This window comes from Lonchura striata, chromosome 4 (genome assembly GCF_046129695.1).
Source record: "Lonchura striata isolate bLonStr1 chromosome 4, bLonStr1.mat, whole genome shotgun sequence".
NCBI lineage: Eukaryota > Metazoa > Chordata > Aves > Passeriformes > Estrildidae > Lonchura > Lonchura striata.
In genome coordinates this window covers 25,167,941-25,190,739 of record NC_134606.1, presented here as the reverse complement: position 1 = coordinate 25,190,739, position 22,799 = coordinate 25,167,941, and the positions used below count along the sequence as shown (strand labels likewise).

General features: G+C 35.1%; 1 protein-coding gene across 3 annotated transcripts in view; it reads left to right on the top strand.

The window, feature by feature from the left end:
- GABRA2 (gamma-aminobutyric acid type A receptor subunit alpha2) overlaps positions 1 to 21,979 on the top strand; it is a 63,520-nt gene extending 41,541 nt beyond the window's left edge. For 2 of the 3 annotated variants that reach the window (XM_021524958.2, XM_021525032.2), the window contains exons 7-10: positions 1,706 to 1,849; positions 2,639 to 2,791; positions 10,687 to 10,889; positions 14,866 to 21,979. In XM_021524958.2, the coding sequence (XP_021380633.1) occupies positions 1,706 to 1,849; positions 2,639 to 2,791; positions 10,687 to 10,889; positions 14,866 to 15,174 (809 nt within the window). In that variant the 3' untranslated portion in view covers positions 15,175 to 21,979. Of the gene's footprint in view, positions 1 to 1,705; positions 1,850 to 2,638; positions 2,792 to 10,686; positions 10,890 to 14,523 lie in introns of all 3 variants that reach the window. The other variant, XM_077782831.1, reaches the window with a different exon arrangement.
- Positions 21,980 to 22,799: the final 820 nt, after the last annotated feature.

The following is a 22,799-nucleotide window of genomic DNA, read 5'->3' as shown; positions in this document are numbered from 1 at the left end:
CCTTCAGGATCAGTTTTAGGTTGGAAGCCTTTATGACTAGGTGCATTAGACTTTGTGTGAACCACTTCCTTTTTTATCATTTTGTCGGTCTTGATTGTTTTTCTTACCAGCTTGCTCTTTTTTTCTCTCCTATGATTTTCTAATAATCAGAGAAATTCTAAATGTGAACAATGTGATTTTAAAAAAAGTGTCTTTCATTTCCGTCAAAGTCACCTGTGCTCAAGCCTGTTGGCAAATTCAGGGGACTCTTATTTCTGTTCATTTTGAATGGCTTCACACACCTTTTATTTCTTTACCTAGGACTCAATTCTAGACAACTGTGCATTTTTCAGCTTTTATTCTGGGATAGAATCTGAATGATGAATAGTGGTGAAAATAAGCAGGATTCCTGAGGATTTTGGTTTAACTAAGGCAAGTTTGCCAGTGGTATATATTTGTAACAGCTCTTCATATGCTGTAATTTTACATTGCTAGGAGGATCATCAGCATGTATAACTGTCTCTTTTTATACACAAGAGAAAAGCCAAACTGAATGTATGGGAGAAGCTGTAGCTTAATAGATTGCTTTTCTTTATTCTTTTCAAGAAGTCTAGCTGATAGTGAAGAAAATGGAGACAAATCAACAATTTGCCATACTGCTGGTTTGCATTAAAGCAGAGATATTTTTGTGTAAAGCTGGAAGGATACATGGGAAGTGTTAAAAATCTCTACTTGCTACCCACCTGCTAGTTTTGTTAGTCATGCAATTTATGGCTAGTTGCATGAAGAAGCTACTTTCTGAGCCTCTAGAGATTTCTCAAGTGAAAATGGTTACAAACCAACAGTAATGATGCTTTACTTTTTAATTACATTGCAATTATGGTGTAAGATTTAACATGTACTTGTCTCAGTCAATCAAAATGAACACATAATTTCTTCCATCAGTGGTTTACCCTTTTCTTTTATTATTACATTTATTAATAGCATATTAGACTGGAAAAACTTTCAGGACATACTTTTTGGTTGTTTTTTTTTTTTTTTTTTCTTACTTACTGGAGAGGCATTAGTGCTGTTTAAAATACAGTGTTGATTGGCTTTTTGAGAGACCAGGCTTAATGTGTGTTTGATCATGAATGTACTGAGAGAGCAGCCTGTTTAATGTTGGTGCGTCCCCCAAAATAATGGCAACTAGTGAGATTTAAGGGAGTAGGCAGGACAAGGTACCAGGGTGTTGTCACTGCTGACTTCCCATATTTAAGTCTGGATTTCAACTAATACTAAAACTCTTGTGATACATCCCTGAAGCTGAGAGTGGAGACAATGGAAATTCAGAACCATACATTAATGAATTTTTAAAAATTTTGTGTGTCCTAAATCTTGTAAATTGTACTGCTTTTTAACTGCCTTATCAAAAATTATAGGATACATATAATATCTAATCTCTGACAAGTCTTTTAACAATGTAGAAGAGATGTTGTTTGTAGTTTAATAGAAATAAATTGTGGTTAATAAGATCACAAGTGAGTGCCCTGTTCCCATGCTGTAATAGGCATTTATTTTATAGTGAAACTATTTTAAATGGCCAAAGATATTATTTACCACATAATTTTAAATTCTTTGGGGTGAGTTTTATTTGAAAAATAAGTAGCTCTTGTAATTCTGTGAGTTTTGATGGATGGTGTTTAATTTAAATTGTTGATTAAATATTTTACCTTGTTTTGCACAGATGCATACACAACTTCAGAAGTGACATACATTTGGACTTATAATGCTTCAGATTCGGTACAAGTGGCACCAGATGGCTCAAGACTGAACCAGTATGATCTTTTAGGCCAAACAATAGGAAAAGAGACAGTTAAGTCTAGCACAGGTTAGTAAAAGATTTTTTAGAATATTTTGGAGAAAAAGGCAGTTACTGGCTATGAAAACTATATTCCAGGTGGTGTTAAAGTCTTCTGAAAAAGAATGTTGCAAAATGTGATCTATTAGGCATGTAGTGTACAAGTAACACAAAACAGCATCTCACTGATTCTTTCAAATTATAATTAACTGGTAATAGCAGAGGTGAACTTGCCCTCAGTAACTGTTTTTTTTTTTAATTCTATCTGGAGTTTCATGTTTAATTCTAACCTTTGTAACTCAGGGTTGGGATAGTTGTTAAATTTCATATTGTAAATGACATAGATTTTGTCTATTAAATGGTAATACAGATGGGTTTCAACCATGTTTCTCTTCCATCATATTTTTACATTAAACACTGGACTATTCTGCTTGGTTCTAGACTGTTTTCCTGCATGTGCTGGGCTTTGATGGACCCCGAAGACTGCTTTCTAACTGTGATTAAGTTCTCAGAGAGGTGTTGTGTGAATGCAGAGTTGCTTATAAGCAGAAGCCTTCAAGGCTGAAGTACATTTAAGAGTTCCTGGGAGTTCCTTAAGACTCATCTTTCATGGAACACAGTGGGGATACGAAATAGCTGTACTCAGAATCTTTCTTATACTCTATAGGATGCTTTCTATTACAAAATACCTTTGGTACAATATAACCCTAGAACATTTGTTTCACATAAACATAGCAAACTTTCTCTTATCAAAGAAATGGACTTTCTTAAGATGATAACCTTTTGTTTCATTGTATTTTGTTTGTTTGTGGCACCTAGGTGAATATACAGTAATGACGGCTCATTTTCACTTGAAGAGAAAAATTGGTTATTTTGTCATTCAGACTTACCTCCCCTGTATCATGACTGTCATTCTGTCTCAAGTGTCATTCTGGCTGAACAGAGAATCTGTACCTGCCAGGACAGTCTTTGGTGAGTATACTGCATAGCATTAGCTCTGTTTGCAATAGCTGAAGATGCTAGGAAGTACTTCTGAAGCAAAGGGCTTTTTCATTCAAGTTAAAGTGTTTGTACAATGTGCTATGATTTCTAGTCCAAACAGCTTTCAACTTACACATCTCCCAAGAATCCCAGAGGTTTTGGAAATTAGTACATGCAAGCTAACTGTCCTCATATCCTTGACTCTTTTAAAAGGAAAAAAAATCACAGAATAGAAAAATATGATAATGTTTCTATTTAAAAAGTAAATCTAGTAAACTTCGATGATTTTCTGAAATATATATAATAATTACCTTGGTATTATCCAAGTGTTGTGGTACTTGGTAGATGAGCAAATTTCTAAATTTATTTGTAAATTAGGCAAATTAAATTTGATTTTGTTGAATTATTTGTGTTAAAATTTCAAGCTGAAGTTCTTTTAAAGAAATCCTATTCTGGGGTTTTGGGCAACCCTTTTTTGTTAATTCATATTGGAGATTACTCTGAGGCAGTAGACAGGATCAGCAGAGCAATAAAATTGTGCTTCTCAAAGTAACAAATGTCTTTCTATTTGCAAAGCAAAGTTAATTTAGTTTTTTGTTTGTTAAAGAAAAAGAGATTAGCACAATAAAATTACTGTCTGTGTGGAATCAGCCATCAAAAATGCTGCATAAAATTGTATGCTTAGTCATCAGTAAGCACCACGTACTCTTCAAAAAATAGGCCAAACTCAAATGCATATTAAGTGTGATGCACAACAAAGCATTTACTGTCTCTCATGGTAGAGAACATGCCACACAAAGCACTGTGAAAATCGCAGGTTTGATTATGAGCCTTATAGAAGTCAGATGAAATGGGTCAATGGTTTCAGTGGGACCAGAATTCTGCCATGGCTTTCCAGGCACCTATCAAGCAGATTCTTTGTCTTTCTTCAAAATCTTCTGTGAATTTATCCATTTTTGATTATGAAAATGTACACTCCTGTTTTTCAGCCTTGCAAGTACACTGTCAAATCCTTCTATATCTCTGTGTTTGCCCTTTTCTGTATCCACTCCAATACATACAGGACCATGTGACTGGATTCTCCAAAAAAAGTCTCACATCTGCTCTTCCTAAAATGCACTTTCTGGTGCTGTGTCACTGTTAACAAGGCACTCCACCCATAACAAGGCCCTGGGATAATTTTCCTGAAATGCGTCCTTTCCTGCACCCCTCTTTCTTGCTCTTGATTTATTTTCTGTTTAATTTATACTTTTTTTAGAAATAAGTATTCTACATGGCAGCCTGCTGCTTTGCTTTCCTGGGGTTTGGTGTAACGTGGATAATGAAGTGTCCTGCTTCAGGATGTCTTGAGGGAAGTGCATAGGAGGACCACAAGAACAGAATCACACCACTCGGTGACACCAAACCTGAAATCTGTTTACAATGGGTTTCTTGCAGACATAGCAGTTATGTGCTAGTATTTTATTCCTGCACACAGACGTGTACCCTGCATGAGACTAAGGGCTCTGTCCCCTCCAGGAACCCTTAATCCAGGTTTTGCCTGTTGGAGAAAGCTTAGCCCTAGTGTGCAGCGTTTGCTCCTCAGGCTTAGCCTTTTTCCTTGGGTTGGGTTGGATTTTCCCTGAGGGCTATTTCATAACTTTCTTTTGTCAGTGTTAGCTGCCAATAGGCTCTCGAAGTACACAGCCTCAAGTGGATCTCCCAGGTTTTCTCCATAGCTACTGGCAGCAGTTGTCACAGGGATTTCTGATAACCTCTGGTCTCTTGCCTGAATGTGTTACAAAAATGTGCAGTTAGTCATAGTTTCATAACAAAGTTTGTCTATAGCTCTTTAGTGGTTTTTGAGTGTACTGGAATATTCTCGTCAGCTGGAGTTGGGCTGGTACACTCAAGATTTCATCTGGGTGATGCTTTGAAATAGACCCATCCAGTGACAAAAGAAACCCATACTACAGTTAAGTTAATGAAACAAGCTACATTCAGCAGAGAATATAAAAATTGTAGGGGGTATTCCTTTACACTTTTATTGATCATACTTTATTTTTAGTTCTTATATGGACTAGTAACTTGTTAGATACCTGTCTTTGCATTGTATATTAAATATATCAATTTTAAAATAAAATTAAACAGAAGTTATGGGTTTGACAATGAGTTTTTGAAAATCAATGAGAAATTTATTTCAATGGCCCTCTTGAGAGCTAAGGACCAACTACTGGAATACTATTCTTTTCAAAGAAACATAACTTCTAGTTATTCAAAGCACCACTTAGCATGTATTATTTCATGGGTGAAAGAAGTTACTTTTCTTTTCCCTTTCTATTCTTTTGCAATGTGGTTTCAACTTTTAGGCTAACATTAGGTGTTGATATAATGAAGCTTATTTTATAGTTGAGCTCTTTAATCCCTTTTCTTTATGGCATCTATTTCATTTTACTATATTGCTTCAATTTTGCTTTAAATTTTTGGAAAAAGAAAATTTTGTCACTGATTAAATAAGTCTTGAATGTGCTTTCTCTAGCAGATAAATCTGATTACATTGTTAATGAAAGAGAATAAAACTGGTTCATAATGCCTTAATTTAATGCAAGATTACAATCTGTTTCATTTTAGTAATGTGTTTATTGTTATGCATTTAGTGTCAACAATATTAGCAAAACTAATCTTGTGCAGGTTATTGGATTCTTGCTTCATTTTTAATGGGTCATAACATTAGAAGCATCATGTGTTTGAATAGCAGCATTAGATGCAGGTGACAGAAAATCAGAAATTAGTTTTCTTAGTGCTACAGTTATCTATGTTTTAACTCACATGGAGTATCAATGAAAATGATAAAATAAATGTAGTTAGGTCTATACTCTGTTAACTGAAGCTGGAAAAAAGAAAAACTAGTCTTATTATTTATTTTATTTAAATTTACATAGCTATGTGCTTTTGTCAGTTCACTGTGATAATTTTATTGTTACTCTGCGTTCCTGTGTCTGCATTTACTTGTTTTTGATGTGGGTCCTTTCCCTGGGGTGCAGTCCTTCAGGAACAGAGTGCTCCAGCATGGGTCCCCTGTGGAGGCGCAGGTCCTACTGGAAGCCTGCAGGTTTTTCAGTGTCACAGCCTCCTCCAAGCATTCACCTGTTTTCTTGTGGGGTCCTCCGTGGGCTGGAGGTTGATCTCTGCTCCACCGTGGACCTCTCTGAGGGCTGCAGGGGCACAGCTGCTTCCCCATGGCTTTTACCACAGGCTGCAGGGGGATCCCTTCTCTGTGCCTGGAGCACCTCCTCCCTCTCCCTCTCCACCGACCTGGGTGTCTGCAGAGGTGTTTCTGTCGCATATTCTCACTTGTCTTCTCTACCTGCAGTTGCTTCTGCTCAATATAATTTTTTCTCCATCTTAAATATGCCATCCCAGAGACATTGCCAGTGTTGCCCTTGGGGCTTTGCCTTGGCCAACAGTGGTGGGTCCCTCTTGGAGCTGGCTGGCTTTGGATCTCTCAGGCATGGGGGAAGCTCCTGGAACTTCTCACCAGGAGAAGCCACTGCTGCAGCCCTCCACTACCAAAACTTTGCCGTGCAAACCCAAAGTAACTTTTTAATCGTGACACTAGGAACCCAAGAAATGTTCCAGTTTGTTCTCTGGTTATTTTTACATGGGAATTGAGTAATAGAGACCTGCCCTTTTGAACAATTCTATAAATACAAAGTACATTTTCCCATTTCACTGAAAAAAAAATAAATTGTCTTTATTCTTCTCTCCTCCCGCATGCTGCAGATTATCTTTTGTGCCTTTAGAGATATCCCACCACTCACACACTTCTGTTTATAATTTCTTAATTGGGAATTTCTAAATAGATATAAGAAAATATGTAAATGTAAAAAATGTCAAGATAAATGTAGATATAATAATATAGTGATAGGCAGTGGGTAGTGGAAAACTAGCCCTGAGTAAGAGACTGAGCTGCCTGCAAACAAAACAGTATCCCTCCTCAACTGAGTTGTGTGTGAAGACATAGTTCCTATTCCAGGGGTGGCATAATTGCATGCAACTTTTCCTGGAGCTGGGGTAAATAGCACTCACTGTTTGGCTTTGGGAATAAGCTTGTGCGTTGCTTAATGGGAAACTGTGTTTCGTTGCTTAGAATTGATACAGTGAAGCAGCATGGTACCAACTTCACCATATGGATACGGAGCTTACTCGACTGATTAAATTCAACTTTTCTGGAAATAGATTTTGTTATGGTTCTTGCCTTCCAAGCTATTTAAAAATGCTGGTTTGTGTTGTTCTTTTAGTGAAAATGGTAGACAGAGCTATTTTCTATAATCTTTCTCTCAATGGTTGTTCAGATTTACCTGCTGGTGTTTGAGCAAAATTGTGGTACATTCCTTTTGTATTGCATTCTCTGCTAATACATATACATTGACTAAATAAAAGCAAACAACATATCCTGTAGCAAAATGTTATGGTGCAGTGCTTTAATATCATTCAACATACAGAATTTTTAAACTTTTGTTTACACTTTTATCTATTTGGTCTTAGAGTGATAAAATGAAGTGGTAATCTGTATCTCTGAAATGATCAGCAATCTTTTCTTTCTGCTGTTATTTGTATTTATGAATCTCTCTGGGTTTTGGACCAGGTTGGGATATTTAATTACCAAAACACATTTGCAATTCTGTTAAAAAAATATTACAATGAAATTAATTTCCCAAATTGAAAAAAAAAGTGATGTATCAATCTTTTTGTGACATGTTCTTCTTCAACCATTATGTGTAACTAATAAATGTGGGCATAAAGGAGTCATCTTGACAGATTTTAACTTTAATATTTATGTGTTAACTCCTACAATTTCCACTCTCTGTTTCTAGTTAGATATTTCTAGTTTTTCGGGTTACCTCTTTCACTGTTATATGCATAACAGATCTGGTATTTTCCAGAGATATGAGCATAGTGCTGGTGAAATATGTTGAATTTGCAGCTATGGAGATGAATTTTCTCTCTCCAGTAAGCAAATGCTGTTTCAAAATCAGAACCATTAAAAAAAAAATCCCAGGCATTCAAATAGCTCCACTCTTGGTTATAATGGATAAATCTTCAGTGATATAAGATATTTAGATTTGTAGGCATGCACTGATGAGAACAAACCTTGTAAAGATGTTTACTGTTAAGTAAAAAATGCATGGTCTTTGGAGAAAGAAGATGGTTGGATGGTTTATTTTTTGGGTCTTTTTCAAAAACAAACTGGTGACTGCTTATGGCCCCTTACAAAATAATACGTGACTGTTTTGTCTGGCATCAATTATCAGTTCAGTTGCCACATCTGCTGGGTGTTGAGTTATAGAAGAGAGTTCTTACCCTGTATGCAAATGTTTTTTTCTACATCATAGTGAGATATCATGCAGTCTTTACATAGCCTTTTAAATGTTTTTTGACCACTTCATTGTAGGGGCTACAATCTACTCACTGATTTTTACATCAATTTTAGTTCACTGGTGTTATGAAATAGATAAGCAATGAGGAACAGTTTTATTCTTATCAGTGTATTGGTTTTGTGGGGTTTTAAGTTAAATCTTTGTGAAATAAATGAGTCTTGTTTTTACAAGTTGATCATGTTCTTCCACATTAATAACTTTTCAGTCCTCTCAGGTTTAGCAGCGGCAAAGGGGCAGGTCATTTCCATTCAGGCCTTTTTCATAAAAAGACTTAATAAAACTGATTTTTCAAATTAACTATAATGTCCAATTTTTTCCCATTCAATTCAGGGTAAATGACTATGGTTGCTTGAACATCATTCAGTTTATAGAGTGAAGGAATAAATGAAAGTGTGTTGACAATGGTCTGACAGTGTGCTGCTTGATTAGCATTTGTGTCACAAAGTGGTGTAACTTGCTGAACTTTTTAGAGAAATTGTCAAGCGGTAGCATGTGGTAACAAGATATAAATTCACAATGTTTTAACTGGGACTAGGAAAGGTCAGCACTAAATCTTAAATCAGATTTCTGAAGAAGTCAATGTGGTTTCCAGAAGATTAATTTACTCTATAAAGTGGGATTTAAATTGAGCAGTACCTTAGCAACTGTATATATTTACATGTGGATAAGGTCACCTTATATTCACTTCACTGATTCGTTCACTTTACTGAAACATTTACTTAACTAATACCTCTGTATAATTATAATGATTTATCTGCAGCTCAGGACCAGTGTTAAAATTTACATGTGATAATTTTAAACGTAAAATAGGCTGTCTTTTCCCTGAGGTGCTGAAAATAATTAAGCCATATGTTCTGTAAGTGTTGGGAGAAACTAAGTTCTTTACGAAATATATTTTGTCTACAGATTTTCATACTGTACCGTATGATAGCTGCTTCCTTTTCTTTGCATAGGCTAGTAGATGGCAACAGTGTCATGGCTGATTCCAGGCCAAATCCACTTCTCCATAAGTTAATATATGGAGGCTGAAAAACAGCAATTAGAGATTTATGTTTGCTGAGGTGTCTCAATACTGTATGACTCAGCAGGATGCTTCTGAGCATTGTTTTCCCTGCTGCACAGACCTTTGAAAGCACTGAGGCTGAGTCCACTTAGCTTTGCTCTGTCACCCTTTTTGGCACTTTGAGAGATGGAGAATCTTTACTGGAGGAATGAAAATTGTGAAGTCTGAGGAGTAGATGCAATTGTTGCCTCTCTTCTCTTTCACACAATGGTAAAAATTGTTTCTTCTCTTGTAACAGAAGGAAAATCAGAGCTATGTTGATCCTCCAGGACCCAGGTGACAGACAGATTGCTGACAGCACAAGATCTGGCTTAGGGAGAGTGACTTTACTTTCTCTTGGGAAGCCTCCTACACCAATTTTATGAGTGTGTATTTGTTGAAGCTGTGATGTGCTGTTACTAATATTTCTTCCATGGCATCTCCTTTGCCTGTCATAGTGAAGTGTAGGTTTGCTGATCTGTGCCGAGTATATCACTTTGTGTTGCCTTTAATTCTGCAGATGTACTTAATGGTGTGCCACAAAGGGAATAGTTTAGTTTGTCTAAGTGTGATTCAGCTTGAGGTGGGAGAAGTGATTTACTTAAGGAATGAAGACTGTATTTATGGCTGTGGAATTTCTGCTTGCTAAATCTGACTCAGACTCAAGTTCTTCTCTTCCTTTCCTCCCATGTATCCTCTTCCTGATTCTTTTGGGAGGGATTTTGTTTTTTTTTTTCACTAGGTCGTCATTATGTAAAAAGTACTGCAGAGTTCTTTTAGTAGCTGCCACGTTGAGTGTACAGCCTTCCTGTATCACCAACTCTTGTTTTCTGACACGTAATACAGTTACAATAATCTGTCATTTCAAAATCAATGCTGTTCTGGAATACAATCCATGTTACCTGAAAGAGAACTTTCCCTGTTTATGTCTTCGAGTATGTCACTGAATGGTTAGTAAGACAGCATCTGTAAAAAAAAAAAAAAATAACAAAAGTCTATTTGTGTGGTAATTTCAGTAAATATGGGTGCCAAACTTGCAGCCATTGCAGAGAAGCCAGCTACCAAACATTAACCTATTAATAATTATTACTCTAATGTTGTTAAATACTATGAATCTATGAAGAAATAATTAATTTTTTCCCTTACAATAACCTATCCTGCCCTGATAGGTTAAAAAAAATATTTTCTATAAGTAAAATCATCAGCTCATAAAAAAAGGAAGTTTAGACAAGAAATTGAACTGAATTTACTTCAAAGGAAAATCCAGATACAACATTTAATACAATTCTAGCAATGTTTGTCACAACATATAAAAAAAAAATCATTGTGTTTCAAAAGCATGTAATAATATGTTTTGTTTTATTTTTTCTAACATTCAAAATCAAAGTGAAATTGTTGATGTTCTGGTTTTGTGTCCCTTGCAGGAGTAACAACTGTCTTGACAATGACAACACTAAGCATCAGTGCTCGGAATTCACTCCCCAAAGTAGCATATGCAACAGCTATGGATTGGTTTATTGCTGTTTGTTATGCATTTGTATTCTCTGCATTAATTGAATTTGCAACTGTGAATTATTTCACAAAACGAGGATGGGCCTGGGATGGAAAAAGTGTAGTGAATGATAAGGTAAGTCTTAAGGAAATAGTCCCATTTTGAGTCAATTACTTAAACCAGCTCTAATATATTGTTATGATATTTTGCTATATATATATATAAAAGCTTTAAATCAAAATAATGTAGAATGTATTTTCTGTCCTGAACAGGAATTTATCTGCCCTTATGTAGCTAATCTCATTTGATTTTACTAATCCAGTTTTAGTTATCAATAGTGTTACTTTTATTTGTTTGGGGAACGTGTTTTTTGACTCCTCAGATACAACTGTTTATCTGGTTATTCATAAAATTTAATCCAGATTATATTGGTTGATCACTTTTTATATTCTTAAATTCAATTGAATTGGAAATAAAAAAATTACAGAAATATATAATGCATATTAATTTTCATAGTATGTAAGGTTTAGAAAAACAAATTAATATCCATATATGTAAGTACTATGAATAACAAAATCTAGAATATCTGAACATTTCCAGTATTTTGAAACTTATTCCTAATGATAGCTAGACATAAATTTTAAAACCACTTTAGATAGCAGATATACAGAATTCTTCACCTCTGATGCATTGATGCTGTGAGTACATGGAAACACAGATATGCCTTAATTTTCTGGTCTTTATAAGTGGTGTAGTCATGGTGGAATAAATAAGTTTTAACCTGATAGAATTTCTCACTTCACAAACAGAATGAGCTAGTGACACACCTAAATTTGCGTATTTGCAGTTTAGAATTGAAATAATACAGAACAATTATTAAAGTTCACTCATTTTGACTGACTTAATGTATTTTATCCTTTTTTCCTATCTCAGTCCTTGATTTTACCAATGAAAACAGATTTCTTCTGAAAAATACACAGATTTCTGTGATCCTTCTTAAAATAGGATAGAATTTTATTTCCTAAATGATTATAGTAAATGTGAAGCAGGTTTTATTAACTGATTTGTCATCATTTTGAATGCATAAAGAAGCAAAATGTTCAGTCAATAGCAAAGGAGAATTAGAAGAAATGTTCATTCTTCAGAATTCCCTGTGACTTCTGGAAGGGTATGAGCTATCCATAACTTCAGGATCTGTTACCTCCTGCTAGAGGTAAATCAGGGCAAGTTTATCAGAATATCATAAGTGAAGTTTTTCAGACTGGCACATTGCCCTGTGTGCCAGTTATTGCAATTATTACAATAATGGCAGTTATAATTTTAATAATCTAGCGAGCCCTTATAAACTCTCTCATCATCCTTTGGTTATTCCTATAAAGTACAACAGTGTTGTCTCATGATCTAAGGAGTGGCAACTGTTCAACATCTTGGCAGTATTCCTTCCCTAGGAGTGACAATTGCATCCATTATGTTCTAAGATTTATATACCATCCATGTGTCCAGTTCTTTCTTCAAACTGACTTAACAAAAAGATAAGCTTTTAACATAGTTTCTCATACAAAAATATCGTTCAGCTTTATTATACAGGTCTCACTAATGGTATTACAGATACCTTTTAAAAACACACTAATTGTGTCTGAAAGGAAGGACTTATAGATGAATTAAAGTTTTCGTCTCATAATTTGATTTGGTAATTTGCTCTTTTTTTTTTAGCTGAAGGCATCTGTACACCTAAAGCCAAGCTTACTCTTCACTAATTAAAATGAAATATCTTTCCTCAGTGACAGTTGTCTGTGTTCACATTATATGGAAATTCTTGTCAAAGTGCTGTTGACATGGAATTTGCCTCACAGGAAAGAAGGTGCAGGAAAAAGCTACATATTTAATCAAATATTTTTCACACTCCAGTCAATAAGGAACAATGCTGTATTCCCAAATGATTCCCAGATTCTCTTTTTATGTGACTCCATCTCCTAAGATGAGGTATTTTAGGCACAACATCTAACCATGAAGATCTCAGCAAGATTTTTATATGGCTCAGATAAATATCAAATTGGATGTAATTTAAAACCAAAATTGCAAATGGAATAGATGCCTCCCAGTGGAAGTAAAATATTGAAATGCACCTATATGAAAAATGTCACAAGAATTCCCTTACTTGTGTCACTTCCATCAGATTACAAATCAAAACCAACCAATACAACAACTGATGATTTCTTATATGAGCCATAAGTTAACTATTTTTCAACTGCTTAATTCTGTATTTTGTGGAAGAGACAAACTAAATATAATGTTTATTTGCTTGTCTCTAAATTACATACATATATTTTCAATTACATTGTATTATTGTATTGTTTTACATATAAATGACATATAGGTATATATATGTAAATAATATATATTGCCTCCTGAGAAACTGCCTTCCCTTCTTTCTTGTAGGTTATTAGAAATTCCTAAGTCCGGGATTGCTGCAATGCATTGGATGAATTTACAGCATTACAATATTATTACAGAACTAGTGTGTGAACCTATGCATTGGTCTGAAACCCAAAGCCTGTATTCATTCTCTTCACATCCCTGTGCCTATGTGTACACATGAATTTTCCAGTGAACTGCCCCTGGTTGAACTTTAGCCCTTTGAAAGATACACAATCCCATAACAACACAGAACAGGTGAAGTTGGAACTGACCTCTGGAGATCATTAAATTTATCTCCCCTAGTGCAAGCAGGATCAGCTAGGGATGGTTGCTCAGGGTCATTGTCTAGATATTTTTTTAATATCTTTGAAGATGAAGATTCCACAACCTCTCTAGGTAACCTGTGCCACTGCTAGGTCATGCTCATAGTAAAAATTTGAGGGTTTTTAGAACTTAAGTGGAATATTCTGTATTTCATTTTGTGCTCATTGCCTCTTGTCCTTCAACTAGAGTTCACTGGGCAAAGTCTAATCTTTATTCTCAGGTACTTACATTGACAAGACTCCCCTGAGCTTTCTCTTTTCCAGGCTGAACAGCCCCAGCTCTCTTGGCCTTTTGTATTTCAGATGCTTCAGGCTTTAAATCATCTCTGTTGTCCTTCACTAGGCTAGTTTCTTTATGTCCATGTCTCTCTTGAACTGGGAAGCCCAAAGCTGGATCCAGCACTCCTGGATGGGCCTCACCAGAGCTGAATCAAGGGGAATGATCACTTCCCTTGGTTTGCTGGCAACCCTCTGTGATGCAGCCCAGGAGGCTGTGGGCCTTTGCTTCTGCAAGGGCTCACTGCTGGCTTGTGTTCAACTTGGTGGCCACCAGGGCCCCTGGGCTTTTTCTCCAAAGCTTCTTTCTAACTCATTAGCCTCAACTTGCACTGGTGCATCGCGTATTCCTCCCCAGGTGCAGGACTTAAACTGCCCTTTTCTGAGCTTCATTAAATTAATTCCATCCCACTCTCCTTATCTTCTGCTAGTTTTTAGGTTCTTAGTCCTGTTATAATCTTTGTTATGCATTTTTAACCAATAATTTATGAAAACCAGAAATAGTTCTAGGGCTAAATCTCAGCTCAGTTCTAAAACTATCAATCTGGATTCCTTCTCTCACTTAATTGAAATCTCTTCCTGTGTGTGTCTATGTATGCATATATATGTGTAAACACATTTCTCCAGAGTCTCTAAAAAATGTATACCCATATTTATTTATTTATTAGTGGTATGTTATACATGCCCAAATAATAGTCATGCTATTTTTATGTGAGAAAGGTGGCCTAATTTTAATTTTACTATGATGACAGGTAATCTTCACAGAAAACATTGTAAAGAACTTGCAATTCTGTTGTAAGGAGACAGATGCAGAGCCACTACAGAAAGGCCAACTCTTCTCCAGTTATGCTTACAATCACAGTAACAGAGACTTCCTCACATACTTCAGTAGGGCATTTGATGGTGGAAGAGCAATCTTATGTCACCTCAACCTTTTTGAATAGACTGAAAATGTCTTTCTTTATATCTGAATTTATTGTCATGGTATTTTTTTAATGTGCTCACTTGTTTCTTTTACTTTTGAAATGATGTTTTATTAAGTCTATTCTGGCAAATACACATGAAATATTTAACTTCCTGCTGTCTTCCAATAGAAAAAAGAAAAAGCATCTGTCATTAAGAAAAACAATGCCTATGCAGTGGCTGTTGCCAACTATGCTCCAAATATTACCAAGGACTCAGTGCTACCAACCATCTCCAAGAGTGCTACAACTGCAGAACCCAACAAGGCAAAACCAGAAGCCAAGCCACAAGAAGCAAAGAAGACATTCAACAGCGTTAGCAAAATTGACAGAATGTCTAGAATAGTGTTTCCAGTCTTATTTGGTACTTTTAATTTAGTGTATTGGGCTACATATTTAAACAGGGAGCCTGTCTTACTTGGCTTTGCACCATCAACCTAAAAGCTGACTTGCACCGAGGACTTCAAGCATCATTCTAATCAGATAGGTTGTTCGCTATGTACAGTCCGACTAATAACTGCTAATCTGTGAACCATTCTGTACAGTGTGTATATAAATGTCTTGTCTGTGTGTCTCCAAAGGAGGGACACAGTGTTAATTCATGGGTCTGTAAACAGATAGCACCCATGGCAAATACAGCCAGCTCTTTAAAATTAAACCCAGGGGACTTCTGTTAAACTAGGATTCAAATATACAGAATTATATTCTCTCCGTACAATGAGATGAAGATGTGATCCTACATAATTATTTAGGAGCAGTATTTTTTTAATTTAAAGTTAAAATATTTTTCTATAAAGTAACTAATTCTACTTTAGTGAAAGAAACTGTCATTTAAAAAAGTGATTTTTTTAAAAAGGTGTAATTATTTCATATAATAGCAGTACCCATGTACATAACAGAGTATGGAGGTCGTACAGTTCTGCTCTTCACAAATATTCTGGATACAAGTTAGATTGAAGAGGTAGTAAACACTACTGTATGGCAAAAGCCACAAGTTTCTTACTTCTGTCCTCTTTGAAGCTGTTAATAAATTAATCTAATTGATTTCAGGGAAAGGGGTAAATCAAATTTAATATCAACCAACTTCTGCTAGTGAGATACTTATTTTTTCACTCTTTTATTTATTTGATATTACTAAGCTGGTTTGTCTGGTTCAGCAAAGCTGGATTTTTTAAATTATTATTTTTGATTTTGTTCTTAACTGAATTATTTTCAGGTTTATAGACTCAGAAATTTTTCAGGTTAAGTTTATCAGTAATATAATATTTTTTTTTCTTTGCTTAATGTTTTCCTAAAGCCTGCCCTTACAATATTTACCTGTATTTGTCCCAGGAAGCACTGTTTTCAAGGGAAACAAGAATCATGATTTAAGTTCAGGAATATGTCCATATAATAAAATTTACTACTGCTTTTGTAAATTGCAACTTTACATTTCGCTGACATAACTTTACAACAACTTTGTATACTAGAAATGATTTTGCTAAGATTTGAATGTTATTTTTTTAATAAAAGGTCATGCATCATCAGTAGGCATCAACTGTATTTCATATACACAAATATAACAAAATTGGATCTGCCATTGGCAATTTTATAAGAACATTTAATACTATCAGTACAATTGTTTTTCTTCTGAGCCTTTGCAAAGATTCTTTATGCCCCTAAAGGCCTGGTAACTCATAGCATATATAATAATTGTGTACTGTATTTAGATTTTAGTATACTTGGCCAAACAAAAATATTTTGATTCACACATACATTAGCAGTTATTAGTTGACCTTTAAAAAAGATACACCTTTATGATGATGTCTTCTAGTAGAGACATATGTAGTCGTATAGTGTCATTTATTGCAGTTTTGTACAGTAACTTGAGTATAGTGCATAAAATAGGTATGTTCGGAGTTTAAAAAAAGTTGTACAAATATTTCTAAAATCAAATAAAAGAGTATCTTAAGACATGAAAGTGTGCTAAAAACGACAAAGAGAAACACTGCTTTCTTTTGCTGTTTTATTTTCTTGCTTTTTCTTTGCTTTTGATGTGATTCTGTTTTGTACTTTGTGTGACAGTATAGATGCCAAGGTCACAAATGCATATTATAAATAGAATTAATAGTTAAGACAGAGTGGACATCACTATAATAAAGACATTTAGTAGGTTATAAAAGAAAGGGAGAAGCATGGACAAGGCGTGTATCCCTTGAATTCCCTCTAATTAAACTGTCAGACTAAACCTTTCTCATCAACAGTAGCTTAAAAATGAGCACTTTACTCAGAACATTAAAATAAAAATATCCTTATTTTCATATATATTTATATTTAAATGTAGATCTTCCATGTAACATGGAGATGTGTGCAATAGTGTGATTATGAACAAACAGCTAGAAGGCAAGCAATAAAAAAAAGGGTTTTTTCATGCTATAAGCATACATTTTTAAAATGTTTCATTTGTAAATTAAAAATTTTCCCTTCAACATCATGTTGTCCAGCTATGAATAAATATATAAATATGTACATATGTACAAATAATTGTAAATATTAGGACTGTAGAAAAATCCCTCCCCTTTTAGCTGTTTTTGGCAAAGGGCTCTGACTGTATAGTTTAATGGAGGCCCCTGCTAAAATGCTCTTGAACTTGAATAGCTCAGTTATGTTTTCTGTGGCTGAGGTCTCCTTCCTGTGACCCAGTGAGAGTTCTTACCTTCTGCTCTTATCAGCAAGATCTAGGGACTCTCCAAACCTCACCAGACTGGGGTGTGAGAAACAGAGGTTTGTGTTTCACCCTTGGCTACATCCCACAGACTCAAACCCTTCACAGTGTTGAAACTGTTGTGTATTTCTCCATGCACGACACTGTATAGTCAGAAGTCTCCCCATGCCAAATATGAGTGTACTCAGTCATGTTGAATTACCTGATAATGAAGGGTTTTGCATCCTTATCCAAGAATGGGACCTCCTCAAAGGCTTCTAATGGTAAAATCTTCTCCAACAAGACTTCTCTGGAAAATACCATCTGGGTAACTCAGAGCTCCATGCAAATGCATTTCTTCAGTTTGCACAAGAAGCCCAACACTGTCTCATGTTAGTCAGCCCTGCTGCTGCCACTTTTATTTGGTACAACTATTTTTTCATTCACTGACCATTTTCGCTACACTTGCTTGAGTCATTAGAAAAAACAGGTGTTTATCACATGGTAAAGTTACATTTATTGCCCACTTATATCGAAAAGTAGGCATATCATATAAACTCAGTGAAAAATATTCAAATATACACAAGCAGTTATTGTGGGCATCAGCAGTTTTTAAATGGGCATGCTCTAGAAAATTTAGTTAATTGGTCTACATTAAATCAATCTTCTATGGGAAGGAGGAGTATGCTTTACTGTTTCACTGCTGAAACATTTACAGTGGCCCAACTGGGTACACATAAGTTGCACATTTGTAAGACTACGAACTAGATAAGTGAATATAAATGTAAAGATTTAAGTGAATGGGAGTGTTGTGCAAGGAATACCAGAATACAAGAGTTAGGCCTTACTTTCATTTAGAAGGAATCTGTGTCATTTCATTTGGTATAAAATCTGTGTCTTATTTTAAATCTAATGTCAAAAAATCTATGTGCCAAATATGTAGAGGTTTCCTATAATTTGAGTAAATCTTGCAGGTCATAAATACTTAAAGGGAAGTATGAGTGAGAAAACGGAAGTCACTTTTCTATCAAGGACTTGCACATGGAATCTGGCAGTGAATTTCTTGGTTGGCATATTAATCTAACCTACTTCTCCTATTATTCTTGGGTCAGCGTGTCATATTTTATTATTTAAGAAATTAATAAAATTAAAAGAAAGATAAAACACTGTGGTAAAGTTAGATTGGAATTACAGTAATTCTAAATGAGGTTTATCGAACAGGCTTCCAGTGTAGTACTGGGGCACATACTTCTGGATGCATGTGTCAGTTAATTTTACAGTAATTTATAAATCAGCATGAAGAGTAGAGATCAGCACAGTTTATCAGCCAGAGTTGTCTGCTGGAGACTTCATGACAGAAGAGTAGCTTAGAAAATTCTCAATTATGCTGTGGCCAATTAAATTACCTCCACCTGTCATATGTGAGCTAATTCAACTTGTAACTACTGCATTGTTGAGCATCTTTAAAAAATATTATGGTAGGCATTCTGAGATATGAGCTTTAGTTTGGCAGACCACTCATACGACTGAACGTTATTCTAAAAATGAGCCAATTTGTCCGAATAGTTAAAGAAAAGAGCATCTAGTGACTGAACAGGAGCCTTCCCTTCCCAGTGATTACAGATAGCATACAGAGTGATGAGACTTTTCAAAAAAAGACCAAAAATTGTCTGCATGAAATCAACCAGAAGCAGCAGGGAGGAGGTAGGGATGTATGGGGGAGGAAAGGAGAAAAGAGAGTACACAAATGGCTTTGTTACCATGGCAGTGGAATGTGAGATAACTGAGGAGGAAGTTGCTGAGGGAGGTAATGTGTATTTTTGTTTCAGCTTCAGTTCTGAGCCTTCACTGCCACATGTGAGTTGTGGACAGTAACTTCTAGAGCACAAGAAATGGAAATACTTGTATAATTCTCCTGAATTTGAGGGACATGAGTTGTGCCTTTGAAAGCGAGAGGCCTCTAGTGACTGCTTTGTGAAAACAGACCATGCAATACTGTGTGTCTTCTGCTGTTTGGAACATCTTGGGTGGAAGGAGAAAAGAAGCTTTAGAAATTAAGTAGAATTTTGTTAATTCTACACTTTATTTTCTAAAAAGCATGGCTTTTACTTAAGCACAGAGAGTCAGCACTCATCCTCCACACCTCTCATTCCTATTCTGAAAGCTTAGTTGTGCACAGGTTTTGCCTTGGCCTTCACAAAACAGATGAAGTCCATGCTGCTGAACATAACCACTCCCAACAAACTGGCATGAAAGATTATTTCAGTGTGGATATGAAGCTATCATCATCTATGCCCGATTATGTGCAGACACATAATGGTAAAATTTATAAAGTCATGCAATGAGTTTTAAAGTAGAGGAAGAAAACATTTTAAAATAAACCCAATAAGTTAAATGGCTTAATTTAAAAAACACAGTTTGACAATTGTAGAAATGTCTAAACATACCTAAATAGACTCTCTGAGTGTGGTATAATTTCGTGTCACATATAAAGTTTTTATCTTACACACATTTAAAAGTTAAAATAATTATGTGAATTAGTGTAAAAGTCAGATCACCCTTCAGCCCTGAGTACTGAATGGTTCCTTATAAAGCAGTGTTAGGATTCCTTCCATCTCATCCTAGCACCAGTGAAACTCCTGCTAGAATGTTCTTAGAATGTTCAAGTTGCATCCCTTTAATATCTCTTTTTTTTTTTTTCCCTTAGTCAAGGAAACCTCCACCTCATTTAAGTAGATGACCCAAAATCCCTAAAAAATAGAACTTTTAATTATTTTCTAAATCCAATTATAAATTACTGCCATCTGAGTATCACTGAGGGACTTTAGGTCTTTAGTAGTAGAAGTTAAATGTTCAAAACTTTGTCACAATGCCTGGCATATGTTAGTCACATAAAATGTTTTCTTTCCCTCTACTTTAAACCACTTAGTTTTCTAGATTCAGGTCTTTCTAGGTGAATCTTTTGACTCGTGTTTTTGGAGTCTGTGATTATATCTTACTGGAAGAGGATAAATTTTGAGAGCTTGACATCTCTGATGGAGATCAGGGCAAATTTTGCACTGAATTTAAAATAGAACTAATTTTCATCCTCATGATGTTCATCTCTATCAGTGAATTCAGTAAGGACTTTTACAGAAGAGGAGTACACCTAACTGCACCTGGGCTCTTCTTTGGAAATGGGTTGTCAATTTTTTAATCCATGAAAATAAGCCCTTAAAAAAAGTTTCAACCATACTGGAATACAGGACTTAATGTCTGTTTTTTTCTTGATATTTATTAATGCCCTTTAAGAATATTGTGAAAGTGCTGTAAGTAAGGATGAGGTGATAACTCTAATAAAAAGGAATTTGGAGGATACTTTAAAATATGCAAGATAATGTATACTCTTCCTCTAGTGTTGGAGTCTACATAAATATATATGATTATATTTTTATTGTTGGATAATTTAAAAATTCTATTTTGCTTTTAAATTCCTTACATAATGTGAATACTCTACTTGATAAGGTGTTCAGGAGTGTGTCTTTATGCATTCAAGGTTTTTAATGATTGCAATGAGTGCTTTCATTCATCTGATATTAAAGGGGGTGAGCTTCAACTGGTTGAAGTGTTATATTTGCTTTCCTATACTTTATCCAACAAACTATGTCATTGAGGATGGATGGATGGATGGATGGATGGATGGATGGATGGATGGATGGATGGATGGATGGGTGGATGGGTGGATGGATGGAAATAGTGAATGGAACAAGATATTACTTTGATCAGCTGCTTTTGATATTCTTTATTAGATGTTCATCTTGGCTGAATTTATCAGTTTATAGGCTACTGTAGCTTAGCAATAGCACGGAATGCAATGTAGTAATTTACATCTGTTAGGATGCATATGCACCGTATCTATAAACTGTTAAAAAATCAGTTCCTAAACTGCACCCCTCCTCCCTCTTCCCTCCAAATAGTCACTTTTGAAGGCACTTTAATTTTAATGGAAGTGATTACACTAGATGTTGTTATACTTGATTAAAAAAATAGTAAAAATAAAGTGGTCTCTGATTCATACATGGTTTGCAAATTCTCAGTTGGGCTGGAGTCAGAAAACATTTACGCATTGTATGACAAATCTACTTTAGTGAGTCACTTAGGTGTGAAAATGTATAGGACTTGGAAAACAGGCACTCCCAGTATATTAAAAAAATAAGGGAATGGGAAGAATGAAATCAATAATTTTGAAAATAAACACCAATCAAATATGCACAATAAGAAACTGCATGATAAATGTAAGTATACTTAACCTTGAACATCAATGTCATATAAAATCTGGGTGACAGTTTACTTATTTAGTAGGTTTCATAGTTATAAATAATTAAAGAAGATTATAATATTCTGTAATTTGTGACCTTGTTTTAACTGGGAAAATTGTTACTTTTCTAAAATGTAAAAGAATTTACTGGATTTATGTTTGAATGTGTCACTGCTTGCTGTTGAAGAATATTTATTAACCACATGCAAAAGATTGCTTAACATTATCTTTTTGTACTTCTTATTAAAGTTAATTTAAATATAGCACATTTTGTATTTTTGTTTTTAATGCTTTGACAGCACAAATATTTAATTCCCTTCATGTCTTTTCTCTTAGGATTTGTGTGTGGGTATTTCATTTCTTGTTTTTAGACAACCCATTACAGCCTCTATGAAGGTGCTTTTTTATTAAAGACAATATTTCCCAAAGGAAACAAACAATATATTGAAAAGAAAATATTCCTCATCTTGGTGAGAGTTTAACAGATTTCCTATTTATATAATGAGAATACCCTCATGTATACATGTATACATGTTTCATATTTTCTGAAGGTTATAAAACATGTTGCTGCTGGGTATACACTAACAACCAAATGGTGTGGAGCATAAGAAACCTCCTACCAGACAGCAAATGGGATCATATGGGCTAACAAGGCTTACTTAGGAACGAACAAAAAACTATACTGTTAGTAAGTTGTGGGTTTGGGTTTGTTTTTTTTGTTTCAAAATGAACATTCTGATTCCAAATCTTTCAGTGGAAAAGCTATGGATTTTTCTGGGATGATCCTTTCTTTTCCTGTAAAGTCATATGTTCTCACAAGAACCACATAAATGTTCTTCATGAGGATGATGAAGAACATGACATTCTTCTGTCCAAATTGGAGAGACATGGATTTGAGATGTGGACTGTGATGGGTAAGGAATTGGCTGGGTAGACACAGACAAAGAATTGTGGTAAATGGCTCAATGTCCAAGTGGAGGCTGGTGACAAGAGGTGTCCCTCAGGGCTCAGTTTTGGGATTGATGCTCTTCAATATCTTTATCATGGACACAGAAAATGAGATCCATACACCGTCAGCAAGTTTAC